Raw genomic sequence first — 18,099 nt, forward strand, 5'->3', positions numbered from 1 at the left:
TTTTTCCCTATTGAGAATGATATTTGCTGTGGGCTTTTCATAGATGACTTTTTTTTTTAATTTTTATTTATTATTTATGTATTATAGTCACAGAGAGAGAGAGAGAGAGAGAGAGGCAGAGACACAGGCAGAGGAAGAGGAAGAAGCAGGCTCCATGCACCGGGAACCCGATATGGGATTCGATCCCGGGTCTCCAGGATCGCGCCCTGGGCCAAGGCAGGCGCTAAACTGCTGCACCACCCAGGGATCCCTCATAGATGGCTTTTAAGATATTGAGGAATGTTCCCTCTATCTCTACACTTTGGAGAGTTTTATCCAGGAATGGATGCTGTATTTTGTCAAATGCTTTCTCTGCATCTATTGAGAGGATCATATGGTTCTCGTTTTTTCTCTTGTTGACATGATCTATCACATTGATTGTTTTACAAGCGATGAACCACCCTTACATCCCAGGGATAAATCCCACATGATCATGATAAATAATCTTCTTAATGTACTGTTAGATCCTATTGGCTAGTATCTTGTTGAGAATGTTTGCATATGTATTCATCAGGGATATTGGTCTATAGTTCTCCTTTTGGTGGGGTCTTTCTTGGTTTTGGATTCAAGATAATGCAGGCCTCATAAGACAAGTTTGGAAGTACTCAGTCCCTTTCTATCTTTTGGAACAGCCTTACTAGAATAGGTATTATTTCTTTTTTAAACGTTTGATAGAATTCCCTTGGGAAGCCATCCGGCCCTGGACTTTTGTGTCTTGGGAGGTTTTTGATGACTCCTTCAATTTCGTCTCTGGTTATTGGCTGGTTCAGGTTTTCTATTTCTTCCTGTTCTAGTTTTGGTAATTTTTGGTTTTCCAGAAATGCGTCCATTTCTTCCAGATTGCCTAATTTGTTGGCGTATAGCTGCTCATAATATGTTTTTAAAATCGTTTGTATTTCCTTGGTATTGGTTGTGTTCTCTCCTTTTTCATTCGTGATTTTATTAATTTGAATCTTTTTTTCTTTTTAATAAGGCTGGCTAGGGATTTATCTATCATATTAGTTCTTCTATCTATCTATCTATCATATCTCTTCTGCTTGGTATAGGTTTAACTTGCTGTTCTTTCTCCAGTTCCTTTAGGTGCAAGGTTAGCTTCTGTGTTTGAGTTTTTTCCAATTTTTTAGGGAGGCTTGTATTGCGATATATTTCCCTCTCAGGACTGCTTTTGCTGTATCCCCAAGATTTTGAAGGTTGTATCTTCATTCTCATTAGTTTCCATGAATCTTTTAATTCTTCTCTAATTTCCTGGTTGACCTTTCATCTTTTAGCAGGATGCTCTTTAACCTCCACGTGTTTGAGTTTCTCCCAAATTTCTTGTGATTGAGTTCAATTTTCAAATCGTTATGGTCTGAAAATATGCAGGGGACAACCCCAGTCTTTTGGTATCGGTTGAGACCTGATTTGTGACCAGAGTATGTGGTCTATTCTAAAGAAAGTTCCATGTGCATTTGAGAAGACTGTGTATTCAGTTGCATTTTGATGAGGAGTTCTGTATATATCTGTGAAATCCATGTGGTTGAGTGTATCATTTAAAGCTCTTGTTTCTTTAGAGATGTTGTGCTTTGAATATCTGTCATTTGCAGAAAGCACCGTGTTGAAGTCTCCCAGTATTAGTGTATTATTATCTAAGTATGTCTTTACTTTGGTTATTAATTGATATACTTGGCAGCTCCCACATTAGGGGCATAAATATTCATGATTGTTAGGTCCTCTTGTTGGATAGATCCTTTAAGTATGATATACTGTCCCTCTTCATCTCTTACTACAGTCTTTGGGATAAACTTTAATTTATCTTATATGAGGATTGCTACCCCTGCTTTCTTTTGAGGACCATTTGAATGGTAATCGTTCTCCAACCTTTCATTTTCAGGCTGGAGGTGTCCTTAGGTCTAAAATAGTCTGTTGTAGACAGAAAATAGATGGGTCTTGCTTTTTTATCCAGTCTGATACCCTGTGTCTTTTGATGGGATCATTTAGCCCATTCATGTTCAGAGTTACTATTGAAAGATATGAATTTACTGTCATGGTAATACCTATTCGGTCCCCGTTTTTGTGGATTGTTTCTGTGGACTTCCTCTTTCTTTTACAGGGTCCCCCTTTAGTATTTCTTGCTGAGCTGGTTTGGTGGTCACATATTCTTTCAGTTTCTGCCTATCCTGGAAGCTCTTTATCTCTCCTTGTATTCTGAATGAGAGCCTTGCTGGATAAAGTATTCTTGGCTGCATGTTCTTCTCATTTAAGACCCTGAATATATCCTGCCAGCCCTTTCTGGCCTGCCAGGTCTCTGTGGAGAGGTCTGCTGTTGATTTGATATTTCTCCCCATATAAGTTAAGAATCTCTTGTCTCCTGCTGCTTTAATAACTTTATCTTTGGAATTTGTAAATTTCACCATTAAATGTCGAGGTATTGAGCATTTTTTATTGATTTATTTGGCAGGGGAGGGAGTCCTCTCTATCTCTTGGATCTGAATGTCTGTTTGCTTCCCCAGACTTGGGATTTTCTCAGCTATGATTTGTTCAGATATACTTTGAGGTCCTCTCTCTCTCTCTCTCTCTCTCTCTCTCAGCCTCTTCTGGAATCCCAATTAGATGTATATTCTTCCTTCTCAAGCTGTCATTTATTTCCCTAAGCCTCTCCCCATGACCTCTTAATTGTTTTTCTCTTTTTTCCTCAGCTTCCTTCCTTACCATCAATTTGTCTTCTGTGTCACTCACTCTCTCTTCCACCTCATTAACCCTAGCAGTTAGAACATCCAGTTTGTATTGCATCTCATTTAATCTATTTTTAATTTTGGCCTGATTATATCTCAATTCTGCAGTAATGAAGTCTCTAGAGTCCTTTATGCTTTTTTCCAGATCCATCAGTAGCTATATAATTGTAGTTTCGAATTGAATCTGACATCGTATTGAAATCAAATTCTGTAACTCTGTGGTAGAGATTACTATTTCCAGTTCTTTTGTGGTGAATTCTTCCTTGTAGTCATTTTGTGCAGTGCAGAGTGGCCATATGAGCAGGCTGAGTCAAAAATATCAACCACAACGTAAGTAAAATACACCGTAGATGATTCCAAAGAGATCAGAGACCAGAAAATAAAAGAAAAAGAAGAACAGAAGAAAATAAAAGAACCATTAAAGTGAGAAACAAATTTTAAAACAAAGTAGTAAAAATAATAAGCCAAAAACAAAGAAGAAGGAAAAAAAAGAGGTGAAAAAAAAGGTAAAGAAAAGAGGAAAAAGAAAAAAGGGGGGACGGAGGATGGTGGTGGTGAAGTAGTGGTAATGGAGAGAGAATGTAGTCTCTCCCTTATGGGTTCTAGAGGGTGATCCTCTTGGTTCTGAGTGTATTTTGTTCTGTATGTTAGAAGATGCTCAATCCCATATTTACATAAACCAGCAATACTTATAGAAAGCCCCAACACTGACCACCAAAACATAAACAAGATAAAAGAGGGGGGCAGAATGGAAAGGAAGAGAGAATATAATCTCACAGAATGAACCAACACGGTGCTCTACTTGGTTCTGGGTATATGTTGGTCGTATTTTACAGGTACTAACTTCTGCCATTGTAAAACAAAATGAGGCAGAAAAAAAATATATCTCATATCTACCAAAATTGAACTGAATACATTGAAGGGAATGCAGAAGTGAAAAATATATCTAAGACATATAATTGTAGAAATTTGAAAGTCAAAAAGGAAAAAAAATTTAAAATGAGCTGGTAAAATATTGTAGTTAAGGTGGGAAAAGAAAAAAAAAACATTGGAAATTTTTAGTCTGATATAAAAATGATTCATAATGGAAAAAGAAAAGAAAAAGAAAAGAGCAAGAGCAAGAAAAGGACCCTCTAGTTCTATATACTATTTTCCCTCATTCCTGGAGCTTTCCAGCACTGCTGGGTCAAGAACTTGCCTTTCCCCTGTCCTTCCAGCTGGCCTTCTGGGGGAGGGGCCTGCTGTGCTGATTCTCAGGTGTGTGCACCTGGGGAGATGCCCCACCCCCTGCCGGGAGCCGGGCTCAGGGGGAGCAGTTTACACCGTGAGGCCTCTGTTCCCTGGTGGCCCCGCCCCGTCCAGGCGCAGGGTGAAACCAGGAGGAACAACAATGGCAGTGGCCAGCTCTCCAGCCCTGGAGTCAGCTCCCCCGGTAACTACCACAGTCTCCCAGTCCGAAGTGGCCTGGATGCGCTCCTGGAGGCAGGTGCAGGGGGCGCTGACCTGCACAGCTCGGGGTGCCCCGTGGCAGGAGAGTCTCCCTGTCCTGTGCCCTCCCCACCTCCACCTGTCCTGGGGGGAACATCGGATCGCCGGCTGTATCCACTGGGCGCCCTGGGATCGGGTCCTGTGCCGCTGGAACCGCACTCCGGGACCGCCTCTCCCGAAGGGAACAGGGCACAGCCGCCTCTGTCTGGAGCCGGGCCGCCTAACAGAGCAGATGCTCCCAAATGCCCTGAGGGCCGCAGCGCTCCAGACTTTTACCGAGATCAGGCCGCAGTTTGCTGTGAGCTGTCCCCAGCGCCTCTCCTCTTAGAGCCACCCGGGAATCTTGAGGCTTCACTGCCCCTCCTGCGATCCTGCCCGAGTTCCCGCTTCCCCAGGGCTGGGCTTTCCTGCCCCAGAGGCTTTCACCACTAGCCTTAGCCCGGCTCCTTGTGGGGCCCCTTCCCCCTTGGATTCTTTATTTTTTTTTTAAGATTTTATTTATTTATTCATGAGAGACAGAGGGGGAGAGAGAGAGAGAGGCAGAGGCAGAGGCAGAGGCAGAGGGAGAAGCAGGCTCCATTCAGGGAGCCCAACATGGGACTCGATCCCAGGTCTCCAGGATGAGGCCCTGGACTAAAGACAGCGCTAAACCGCTGCGCCACCAGGGCTGCCTGGATTCTTTATTTATTTATGTTTTTCCTGCCTTCCTACCTTGTTAGAAGCAAAAAAATTCCTCTCTGTAGCATTCCAGCTGTTCTCTCTTTAAATCTCAGGTCAAATTATAGGTGCTCCGGATGTTTTGAAAGCCCTGTAGGTAAGTTTGTGGGGCCAGGTGATTCGAAGACCCTACTCTTCTGCCATCTTGCCCTGCCTTCTATTAAGAAATATTTATGTATTTACTTGTTTGTTTTGTTTGTTCATTTGTTCCTTCATTTATTCTTGGTCTTTATTTTGCTAATGCTACAGAAAAAAATTTAGATTTTAATATAAAGAGATTACTGGTAATAAACTTTTTATATTTTACCAAGATGTGGTTACAAAATAAATTAGGAAAGTGTACCTTATTTAGAATCTCCCATATCAAGAGTCCCCACTGACCTGGTCTAGCCCATCTGCAAAGTGCTAGCCTGTGCCGTTTTGTCTGGCTACTGCTATGATATCCCCAATATTAGTCCTAATCCCATTTTACTGACCTTGGATTTGTTAAGGCTGCTGAATTCAAATGGCTTATTGAGCTCTCCTTTCCCCAAGAGAGTTTAATTACCTTTCAGAAATGGTCCAAATCTTAAAATTCAAAGACTTATTAATTTCATAGGGAATGATAAAGTAATATTTTGGTACCTTCTAGCTAAGAACACATACACACAAGTTAAATATCCAGCAAGTTTCTCTGTTTAGTAAATCCTTACTTGAATCTCCTCCCCATTCTGTTCCCAATCCAATGTATTCCTCTACTGGTTGAGAGACAAGTGAAAGGAAGTATAGCTTAATATATAGTGGTTTTCAAACTTTTTGATCTTGAGACCTTTTTAAGGATCAAGGATACCAAAGAGTCTTTGTTTATGTGGGTTATACCTACCAATATTACTAACACTTTTTAAAAATATTTAAATGTATTAATTTATTTAAAAATGACAGCAAGGGATGCCTCAGTGGCTCAGCGGTTGAGCTTCTGCCTTTAGCTCAGGGTGTGATCCTGGGATCCGGGATCCAGTCCCACATCGGGCTCCTTGCATGGAGCCTGCTTCTTCCTCTGCTTAATGTCTCTGCTTCTCTCTCTGTCTCTCATGAATAAATAAATAAAATATTTTAAATAATAATAAAATAATAATAAATAAAAATGACAGCAAAGCCACTGCATGTTAACCATAATAACACGTTTTTCTAAAAAATAGTTGTTTAAAAAAAATGGTGAAGTGGTATTGTTTTATATTTTTGCAGTCTCCACTTAATAGAGGAAAGCTAAATTCTCATATCTACTTCTGAATTCAGTCTGTTATGAATCATTATTTTGTTTGAAGTGTATGAAGAAAATTAGGACTTATATAGACATGTAGTTGGCAAAGGGTGTTTTCAGGCAGTTGTAGTTTCTTACAGCTTAGTTACAATGTACAGTCTAAAACCATACCTATGAACTTTTCATACTCTATTCCATTCAAATCGATCAGTTTGTCGTGCACTTGTTTTTTGGTTTTTTTGGTTTTTTTTTTTAAGATTTTATTATTTATTCATGAGAGACACAGAGAGAGAGAGAAAGGCAGAGACATAGGCAGAGGGAAAAGCAGGTTCCATGCAGGAAGCCCGATGTGGGACTCGGTCCCAGGACTCCAGGATCATGCTCTGAGCCAAAGGCAGACGCTCAACCCCTGAGCCACCCAGGCGTCCCTGTCTTGCACTTTGAATGGCTTTTATCCACACGTGATTTTATAATGTCATGCATTGATCATTTAAAATATTGGTTTACTGAATTATGCAAATCTTTCAACTATGAAACCTTTCATTATACAATATTTTAAAAATAATTTTCATTAATATGATCACTGATCTCATCCAAAAAACCATTAAGGATTAGAAAACTGCCAAGCTCACAGTGGCAGAAACAAGTTTTCTAAAATTCTAATATTCACCTGACTGCTACCATTTTTTTCTTGAAGTGGCAGGCTCACTTTTTTGAGAAATATCTGCTTAATATGAAAGTTTGGAAAAAATAATTGTCTATATGTCATACTTGAAAGGAAAAAAAGAATGGTATTCGAGGGGAGAAAAAAAAAGCACCTGCCTTGACTCACAGCTCAAATGATTGTCCAAATGATTTTCCTCAAAACAATCTTTACACTTCAGTATACAATATAAGAGTTTTATGCATGCTTTCCATTTTGTCTCATAAAACATTTAAAATGATACTTAATACAATTATTAATTTAAGCCATTACAAGAATATGACTATTACACTTTAGTGCCATGGCCTTGATTTGTAATAAGGTACCAGCAGTTTTATCCACCAGTGGCTTTGCACACAATACAAAGTACCTTAGTAGTGTTGTGAAAACAGCTTTGAAATGTTGACCCAAAAAGGGTCTTGAAGATCCCCCGGGGTCTGTGACCACAATTTGGGAAAACTGGTATAGAAAGAAAGCACTCAGACACTGGTGTCAAATGAGTCAGAGTTCTAATCCTGACTCTTCAACTTACTAGCTAAATACTTGTTCGTTTCTTATCCACAGTCCTGTTAGTGTTTGTGTTGATTATAATAAATCTTACCTCAAAGGAACATTGTGATGATTAAATAATACATATAAACTACTCAGTATAGTTCTAGGTTCACAGTGTTAAGGAATTAACCATTATTAGTGTTCTTGTTCTAACTTATTGTTAGAGTCTGATCACATACTATTTCTTTGGTTATATTAATATGATTTACATTTAGAAAAGCATACTATTGCAAGCTGTACTGTATATATTATTTTGCTGTATCAGTTAATGAATTCTTTGCCAGGGCAGTCCGGGTGGCTCAGTGGTTTAGCACCACCTTCAGTCCAGAGCGTGATCCTGGAGACCCAGGATCAAGTCCCACGTCCGGCTCCCTGCATGGGGCCTGCTTCTCCCTCTGCCCGTCTCTGCCTCTCTCTCTCTGTGTGTGTCTCTCATGAATAAACAAATGAATAAATATTTTTTAAAAAATGAATTCTTTGCCAAAGGCAACATAGTACTAATAACAATGAAGACTTTCTTGCATATCCCACTTGGTAAGATTGGCACTCACCACTTTGAATTTTACCTTTTTTATTTCCTTGATTTTTTTATTTGCTAGATTTTTAAGGTGTTTTTCTTCCAGAAAGTGCTACATAACATGTCTTTTTGTCCTTTACTTAAGGTAAATTAATTTTGCGGGAAAATTTTAAAAAGCTTTTTAGTACTCAGATCATTGAAAGGCACTCTGGAATTGAAAAGTGCCTAGTCCTTCCCTAAAATGATACTGTGGATCCTAGAGCTATTAAATTCTCCAGCTGGTTTTATTACTGATTTCTACTTTATACTTTTTCAGTTCAATATTATAAGTCAAGTAAAAACAATAAAAGAAATGATTATACAGTTATTTAATTTTAATTTGATCTTTTGCCTCTTTTTTTAGAATTAGGGAAGTCATTACCTGCAAAAGATGTAATAATATAACCTTTGGTATACAAGAGAAAGAAAACCATTTACCATCTGTATCCAATGGAACTTTTAAATTATTTTTATATGTTTAAATCATTTTGTAATAATTTACAGAAGTAGAATGAAGACATAGCAAAAAATAATTTTATTAAAAATTTAGTAAGACTATGAACATTGCAAACCGCAAATTTTATTCCATATATTTATCATTTTGAAAGTATGTATTCTTGAAATGTACAGAATGCTTTGAATTTACTGCTCATCTATCATGCATGAACCTGGAGCATATCTATCTTATAAATATTGATTCTAGATTTCAAATACATTTCTAATAGATTCTAGCATTTCTCTGGGTCTTCTTCTTGCACCTGCATGTTCAAAACCTGCAGTTATCAAAACAAAACATTAATAGGCCTCATAACTTTGTTGGAGAACAGCATCTTTTTTGTTTGATAATTGCAAAATGTTTTCATTTTAGATAAATGAACACAGGTTAATAAATTTAATGATTTTTTTCTAATTATGTTTCCTTCCAAACATTTTGTAAACATGCCTACCTTTAGCATTTATCCACTTATTTTTTTTAAAGATTTATTTATTTATTCATGAGAGACACACAGAGAGAGAGAAAGAGGCAGAAACATAGACTGAGGGAGAAGCAGGCTCCTCGCAGGAGAGACTGAGGGAGAAGCAGGCTCCTCGCAGGAGAGACTGAGGGAGAAGCAGGCTCCTCGCAGGAGCCCAATGCGGGACTCGATCCCAGACCCCGGGATCAAGACATGAGCTGAAGGCAGCTGCCCAACCACTGAGCCACCCAGGAGTCCCAGTCCCTATCCACTTAAATTGTATGAAATTTTGATGTAGAAATATTTTAAGATTAAAGCTCACTCTCATTTATCTTTTGAGCAAAATAGGATGGTCCAGATTTTTGTTACAAAATATTGGGTAATGAGTCCTTTCCAGTGAGAGACCAACTTATTGTTTACCTCGATTCTTGTGTTTGAGGAAATTCATTTAAGATATCATCACCTGAGCATTCAGTTTGAAATTTCACTATATAACCAGTGTAACACTGTTACCACTTCACTAGAATCTAGAATGCTACTGCCAATCTTCTGATTGGTCTAATAATTGTGAAACATTATCCTCTATCAGTATTTTTTTCTCTTTGCTAGTGAGTGAAATATGCTCTTGCATATTTCATGATGCAAGAAGAATAAGATCACTGAATTTCCAGTAATGTATCACAGATCTATAAAAGGACTTAATAGATTCATATGGTGATTTTAATCTTCTTTTCAGAAGTGTATGTAAATTTTCTCTTTATTTTTTCTTCGTTAAAAGTAATAAAATATTATAAAATAATCCTTACAAATAGTTAGAAATGCTCAAAAAAGCATATCAAAAACTGTAATTGAGTCCAATATACCCTGAGTGTTAATGCAATCTATTGTAGACAACAGTTTTGAATGGCGATTATGAACTACCCTCCCCAAATTCTACCTCTCCGCCATACTAACATTTATTCTTTACTAGGAAGCTGGACCCATTTGAAGATAATAAATAATGAAAAGACGGAGAGAAAAAGAAAGGAGAAAAGAAATAAAAGAATCACTAATAAAAGCAAATGAAAAAGTCTTCTGTTACCTCACAAAAATAACCCAACATGATCTCACTTTAAAAATGAGCGACCAAAAAAAAAAAAAAAATGAGTGACCTGTTGGGTCTCCTGGGTGGCTAAGTTGGTTGGGCCTCCAGTTCTTGGTTTTGGCTCGGGTCATGATCTCTAGGTTGTGGGATTGAGCCCTGCTTGGGGCTCCACACTCAGTCGGCTTCTCTCCCTTTCCCTCTGCTCCTCACTACCATATCCACCCCATCCCAGCTTTCACTCTCACTCTCTCTCTCTCTCAAATAAATCTTTAAAAAAATATATAAACCACTTAAAACTAATATTACACTATATGTTAATGGGAATTTAAGTAAAAACTTTAAAATATAATAAAAATAAAAATGAAGAAAATAAGGAGCTAAAAAATATATAGATTACCAAAAGGAGATAAAAAGTGAACTGATGAAGCCCAGAGATATTTGAGAATATTATATTAATAGTAGACTGATTAAAATAGTGAAAACTAGAATGAAAGTATAAGCCCACTCAATGACATCAAATGGTTTTGAGGAACTCATGCAGAATAAAATGGAAAAGGATAAATATAATGGCAAAGTGGAGGTAATTTCATAGAAGAGGCTTAACTTAAATGTAATTTAAATGTAATCATACTTCTGACTTGAAGTAAACAAAATACAGTGTGGTTATAAGGAGGTAGATTAAAAAACTCAACTAGAAGGAACTCCCTTTTATAATAATAATAATTGTATAAAATATAATAATTAAAATAATTTTATAATACATAAAATAAGTAAAAATATATATTAAAAATGTTAATAGAGAGGAGAAACAATGCAATATGTAAATTACATTTGTCAGAAGATTCATCCAGTTTATAAGAAATATTTCCTTTTTAAATCTTTTACATTTGTATAAGTTCACAACTTTTTAAACCATAATTTTCTACTTTTTGAAATAAAGTTAATGAGCTTCCTGCCTTTGCTTTTCCTATTGATATTTGTAATTTTGATATTACCAGGCCATTGGAAAGACCTGCTCAAATGCTTAAATATCACTATTCTTTCTTGATGTAGCTAGGGGGCAGTATTTACTCAGCTGACTTAGTTAACTACCACTAGGCCGAATAAAGCAAAATAATTTAATCATCTGGAAAAAATAGCTAAAGCATGTATGATTTTTTTTTATTGGGTTTCAGTACCCATCTTTAAGTCAGGAAAAGCTAATAATATCTCTAACTTAATAAGGCTAATTTTATGTTTTTTATATTTTAATAAAATATTTCATTATTTGTTTTTTTTTTTAAATTAAAATGTGAACCAGCCTAGTATTCAAAATTATGTTATACTGCTATTTTTCTCATACTTGAGACTGTATTGTGAAGATGTACCAATATCCTAAGGAATTATTTAAGACTCAAATATCAGTTAAAATTTTAAAAGGTACAAATAAAGTAAGAATAAATAACACGCATTATTATTTCACAGAATATATTAACTATTTACCTGACTTCAGTTGATAAAAGATGACTGATGCTGGTGAGCACCTGGGAGTTGTTCTGTATTAAAGAAATGTTTTCAACTTGAATTAATTATTACTTTTCAAATATTATTAAAATATGCATTTCACTTATTTCTAATAATTCTTTATCATTGTTATCAAAGTATAAGTATATAATTCAGAATTTTAAGTTTCGTGTTTTTTAAGTACTTTCCACTATTTAATATGGAGATACACACACACACACACACACACACACACACAGGTATATATTATCCAAGGAAAATTAGCTGATTTTCTCATTATTTCCTATTTATTGAAAAATTTCTCAGTATGATGTATAATCTCATGTTTGGATCTTTTAATCTATCTCTTTCAGTTGTCTTCATTATATATTTTTTTCTTTCTTTCAACAAACATGTGAGTGCCTGTTATGTCCTGCCCATTTTCCAAGGCCATGGGTATGTCAATGGAAAAAAAAAAAAAACCAGACAAAATCTTTGCCCTCATTAAATTTATATTCTAGTGGGAATAAACAATAAAACAGGTAAATATATATATGGTATGTTGGTTAGTGATAAGTACTAAAGAAAAAATTAAGGAAGGAGATGAATGTGAGGTGCTCAGATGAAGAAGAAATGAAATTTTTAAATAAGGTGGTCAGGGGAGCAGGGTGGAAGATAGGTTAAAATAGGGGATGGGGGGTTAAGGAATGCACTTGTGGTGAGCACCAAGTGATGTATGGAAGTGTTGAATCACTATATTGTACACCTGAAACTAATATAACACTGTTAACTAACTGGAATTAAAAACTTGAGAGAGAGAGAGAAAGAAAAGAAAAAAGGGGGTGGGGGAAGAGAAAGAAAAAAGGAAGGGAGGGAGGAAGAAAAGGAAAGGGAATGGAAGGAGGAAGTCAGTCTAGGAAAGCTTTCATGGAAAAAGTGACTTTTGAATAAATGCCTTAAGGAACTGAGAGAAAGAGCAACTGAAACAAAAGCAACAGCAAGAGCTAAAGCCCTGGGATGTAAGCATGCCAAAAATGCTGAAGAAGCAGCCAGGAGACCAATGTGACTGGATCCCAATGAACAGAGAGATGAGAGTCAAAGAGGATCAGATTTTACATCAAACCAGATTGCTTAGTTAAGACTTTAGCTTTTACAGTGGTGAAAAGCCACTGTATACTGTTGACCAGAGGAATGACGTGTTCTCACCTAACATTGCAACAGGATCATTCTAGCTGTTATGGTAAGAGAAACTCAAGGAGGGCAAGGATGGAATTTGAAAAGGTTAGTCATGCACTATTGTGATAATCTAGACAAGAGTGCCTTGAATCAGGAAATTAGTGGTAGGGGTGGTAAGCAGTTTTTTGCATTATGCATAATTTTGAAGGTAAACCCAGCAGGTTGCCGGGGACAGATGTATGTAATCATTTGGGAAAAAAATAGAAAAAAGAGGAAAAGTCCAAGGACTGAGAACAAGACATGCCAATATTTAAGTCAGGGAGTTGAAGAACCAACAAAAGAGATTGAGCAGAAAAGTAGATGAATGTGGTGTCTTAGAAGTCATATGGGGGTGAAAGGTGAGAAGGTAAGAATAATTAACACCCTTGATGATTGGTAAAGAAGCATTGAGAATAAGAATTCACTATTAGATTTAGCAACATAGAACTCGTATAACAAAGGTAAGAGTAGTTTTGGTAGTGAGGTGGAGGCAAGAACCTAATTGGAGCGAATTGAAAGAATAGTGAATATCTACTGCCCTTAATGAACTGTAAGCTCCTTACAGGCTGGAACTATGTTTTTGTTCACTGCTATATCCTGTCAGTCAGTGAGCTCTCCCTTACTCTGTCTTCTGTTCTCTTGAGACCTCCAACAAATTGCATAAGGCCCACTCATATTAGGAGGGCAATCTGCTTTACTCAGTCTACTGATTCGCATGTTGATCTAATCCAGAAACACCCTCCATGACACAACCAGATTAGTGTTTCACTAATATCTGGACACCCCATATCAATCAAGTTGACACATAAAATCAACCATCACAAGAAGCATTGCCTTTTTTTGTGATTGTTGATACGGTTGCTTTTAAATCTATCATTTGATATTTTTATTTTGTCTTATCAGTTCTTTTTCCTTTTTATCTGCTTTTTTTTTCCTTTGATTTTATCTCCTTTGTTGACATGTTAACTATGATTCTGTTGTGTTTTCTTTTTGGTTTCCTTAGGATTTATGCAGTGATCCTCAAACAGGCAGTTTTGCCTCCCAGAGGATTTTTGGCAATGTTTGGAGATGTTTTTGACAAAGCTGGGTGAATGCTATTGGCATCTACTAGGTAGAGGCTGGATCACTTCAGTAATCTGAAAATGCAAAGGACATTCCCAACCAAAAGTTATGTAATCTAAAATGTGAACAGTGATACAGTTAAGAAATTGTTTGCTTTCAAGTATTATTATACCACTTCACAGATAGTACAAATACTTTATAATATATATTTCCATTTTACCCTCCCAGTGTTTGCATTATAGTTGTCCTAAATTTTATTTCTACATGTTATAAACCCCGCAATAAGTTACTCTTTTTGCTTTAAACAATCAACTATTTTTAAAGATTTTTTAAAAATAAAAGTCTTCTATACATCCACATACACATTTACAATTCCCTGTCTCTTCATTCCTCTGTGTAGATCTAGATTTCCATCTAGTATCATTTCCCTTCTGCCTAGAGGACTTCTTCAGCATTTCTTGTAGTACAGGACTGCTGGTGATGAACTTTTCAGCTTCTCAGTGTATGAAAGTCTTTGTTTTACTTTTTGTCTTCAAAAGATATTTTTGCTAACCGTACAGTTCTAAAGAGACAATTTTTTTAATAGTTTAAAAATGTTACTACACTCTATTGTTGGGCACTGACAAGAAGACATTTTTGAGAAGAATCTTCTTACTGATGCTCTTATATAATGTTATGGCTTTTTTCTGTAGCTATAGTGTAAGATTTTTTTCTCTTTACCACTAATTTTGAGAAATTTGAGTACAATGTGCCTTGGTGTGATTTTCTTCATGGTTCTTGTGTTTGGGATCTTGAGATTTTTGGATCTATTAGTTTATAGTTTTTATCAAATTTGGGAAATGTTCAAGCTATTATTCAAATTTTTTCTGAAAAATAAATAAATAATATATTTTTTTCTGTCTCTTCTCATCTCTTCTGTCTCTTTGGGTAGCTCTAATATATATATTTAGCTGATTGAAGTTACTCACTGATGCTTAGGATTTTTTTTTTTTTTTTTGGTCCTTTTTCTCCCTAACATTGTTTCATTTTGAGCACTTTCTATTTTGATGTTTTCAAGTTCACTAATTTTTTTTCATCTGCAATGTCCGATCTGCTCTTAATCCCATCCAGTATATATTTTTTGGTCTCAAACATTATACTTTTCATCTCCAAAAGTTTGATTTGTTGGAATTGTCTTTTGTATCTGCCATGTCTCTACTTAACATAGACATCCTTAGCTTGAAGTCCAAGTATCTTGAACTTCATTTTGGGATGTAGCTAACTAACATTGAAACAGTTTGATCCTTTCAAAGCTTGTTTCTAAGGTTTATTAAGTAAGACCACAGCAGCATAATTTGGGAGCATAATTTTGCTAATATTACTAAGGCAGTACTCTTAAGTACTCTATCCAATTTCTTGTTTATTACAGATTTTTTATTTGTTTATTAGTTTTCTTGTTTATTCTGACTGGTGGTAAGATGAACTATTCCTGGCTTTGTGTGAGCCTGGTAAGTTTTCCCTCTGATCATTTGAAGTGATTCCTTCTCTACTTTGTGTAGGTTCCTCATACAATGCCCTCTACACTATGTGTGAAAACAGATTGTTAGCTTGTTACCAAAGTAATTCAGTTAAGATTCCTAATGGGAAATACTTGGCTTTGATCAGAAGGGTAGAGGTATTGTAATATAATTTATGTCACATACTTTTAAGAAAGAAAAGCTAAACAATAGTGATGAAACTGATATTTACTGATTATTTTTAAACTTAAATTAAGCTGAAGAATTCAGATTTTGTTATATTTTATTGTTTTCTACAATACATATTCTTTACAGTGAAGTCCCATACCTTTGTACTCCTCAGTTTTCCCTTTTATAATGTCACTTGAAAGAACTGTGTGTTAATGTATGTAAATGATCTGTGGAGAGCATTGGGCTTTATTTCTCATACAGTACTTAGATTTTAACATAGTATATAATTATATCTAAGGTTTTTGACCAATGTTTTGATAATATAAATACTCAGTGTGTGCTATTCAAAGACATATGCAACTTTACTCATGAATTCGTAATTGATAGGCGTTGAAAGGATATTTATTTAAATTTTATAGGTAGTATAGAAATCTTTGTCTAATGTAGACTGCACTGATACAGAAAGTAAAATAAAATTAGAGTTTTTTCTAATTTTTCTATAAATTATTATTGATTTTTGATACTTGCTACTGACAAAAGAGCTTTTACTATTTTAGAAATTAAGAATAATTTCTCACTTTCAAAATGTCAAAAAATTAATTCAAAGTGTATATACGAGACTGTGTGTGTGTATTCATTCCTAGACAATAAACTTAGGAAAGCAAACTTGTCACTCAGCTAAAGACACGAATTATTTCATTTCTAGATCTTATTACTTTTAGTCTGTTTTGAAGTTTCCTGTTAATTTTGAGATTGATAATAGAAAGCATGTGTTTCATAGTACGTTTTTATGAGACATTTTTCAAATACCATCTTATCAATTCTCAAAAATACCAAGGGTAACTCAACACTGATAACGACCATTATAATCTCAGAAATATTTTTGTACAACCTAAAAGTACACCCTTGGAATTGGCAAGCTAGTATTGTGTTTGGGTTAGGCATTGCCTTGAGTATTTTCTTTGATGAAATGAAGACATTCTGTGGAATAATCCTTGGCAAAAGTGTCATCTGCAGCATTTGTAAGAGATATTATTTAGAAGAGTATTTGTAGTAATAATTACTGACATTTACTCTTATTTTAATCAGTGGAGTAGACGAAAGTATCAAATATTTTTTAACATTCAGTTTATTGATAATCATTGTAATTATCTTTTATTTTTTCTTTATCCATCCCGGCACCCTTTTCCTCTTCCACCCATAGCTCTATGCCATACCTTGGTTTCTCACCATGTTTACTCGTAAGTATTATTTTCCCTTTTCTTCAATATCATATTGGTAAAAGGACAGCTCTGTTCTACCCCAGTATATTATAGCTATAGTGATATTAAACAGATATAATTACATGAGTATCCTTATTTAATTCTAATGTAATAGAGTTGGGTAGGGAGAAATTTGAATTGTTTTGAGGACTGAATATCAAAGAGTATAGCATAGGGTGAATGTTGTATAGTGATATATAGGATGCCTATCTTACATGTCATGACAGTCATACAATCTCTGCCGTCTATTGAAAAAGAAATTAACATTAACTATATAGTATGTACATAGAATTTTGGAAGGCAACTTTTACAAATCAAATGGGAGTCAATTTTTAGAGATCCTTTAATAACTAATACTTTTGCTATTTCCAAACCTGGAATTCCTTTAGGAATGAAACATATTATGTAGATATATAATAGTTTAATCAATTACAGTGTTAATATAGTGGACATTCTGTTTAAGTGGGTATATAGGATAAATAGAGTACCATATTTAGAGTAGATCTGTATTCATTGGCCTGGAAAGATATTCAGTCTCATTAAATGTAAAAAAATAAAGTTGCAAAAAATAGGATAAAATAATAAAGCAAGTATTTAGAATGCATAATAAAAATGTAACAATACTGAATCCAAAACAAGACTAAATTTCACCTAGGTAAATAAACTTGTGAGAATAGTATAACAAGAAAATTCTAGGAAGAAATATAATAAATGGAACAACTATACTAGGATTGATGATGGAGGATAGAAAATGTCATCTATTTGACCAACTTGATTACCAATTTTTAAAGATGCCTTAGGAAGCAATAAATATTGTATAAAAAGTTCTATAAACATTTTATGAAACCAAACCAAAAATAGTGTTTATAAATATTTTATAAAACCACATAAACATTTTATAAAAACAGTTTGATAGTATTTGTTCTTAAACAGTTTCGACCATAAGGCATTTGTCATATGTCTAGTAAAACAGCTTGTTATTGTTTTAATTTCTGTTATTTTGGTTTTTTAATTAATGTATTTACATTTTGTTATTTTACAGATGTATTTCCACTGCACAAAATTTTCCACCTCTGGGATACCTTACTCCTTGGGAATTCCTCTTTCCCGTTCTGTATTGGAGTAGCAATTCTCCAGCAGCTACGGGACCGGCTTTTGGCTAATGGCTTTAACGAGTGCATTCTTCTCTTCTCTGATTTACCAGGTATAGATATAAATAAATAGAATCACTAAATGAAATGTAATTATAAGATAATGAGACAATCTAATAGCAATTGGCAAAAATAGTCATCCAAGCTTCCAAAATCTCTTCTTGAGCATTGACTCCCTTCTCTGGATTCCCTCGCCCATATACTGCCACATCTG

At 35.3% G+C, this 18,099-nt stretch overlaps 1 protein-coding gene across 4 annotated transcripts in view; it reads left to right on the forward strand.

The window, feature by feature from the left end:
- TBCK (TBC1 domain containing kinase) overlaps positions 1-18,099 on the forward strand; it is a 219,810-nt gene that overhangs the window by 111,335 nt on the left and 90,376 nt on the right. For all 4 annotated transcript variants that reach the window (XM_026017616.2, XM_026017615.2, XM_072755530.1 and 1 more), the window contains 2 exons: positions 16,677-16,713; positions 17,777-17,938. In XM_026017616.2, coding sequence (XP_025873401.1) covers positions 16,677-16,713; positions 17,777-17,938 — 199 coding nt within the window. The remainder of the gene's footprint in view (positions 1-16,676; positions 16,714-17,776; positions 17,939-18,099) is intronic.

This window comes from Vulpes vulpes, chromosome 4, assembly GCF_048418805.1.
Source record: "Vulpes vulpes isolate BD-2025 chromosome 4, VulVul3, whole genome shotgun sequence".
NCBI classification, from domain to species: Eukaryota; Metazoa; Chordata; class Mammalia; order Carnivora; family Canidae; genus Vulpes; species Vulpes vulpes.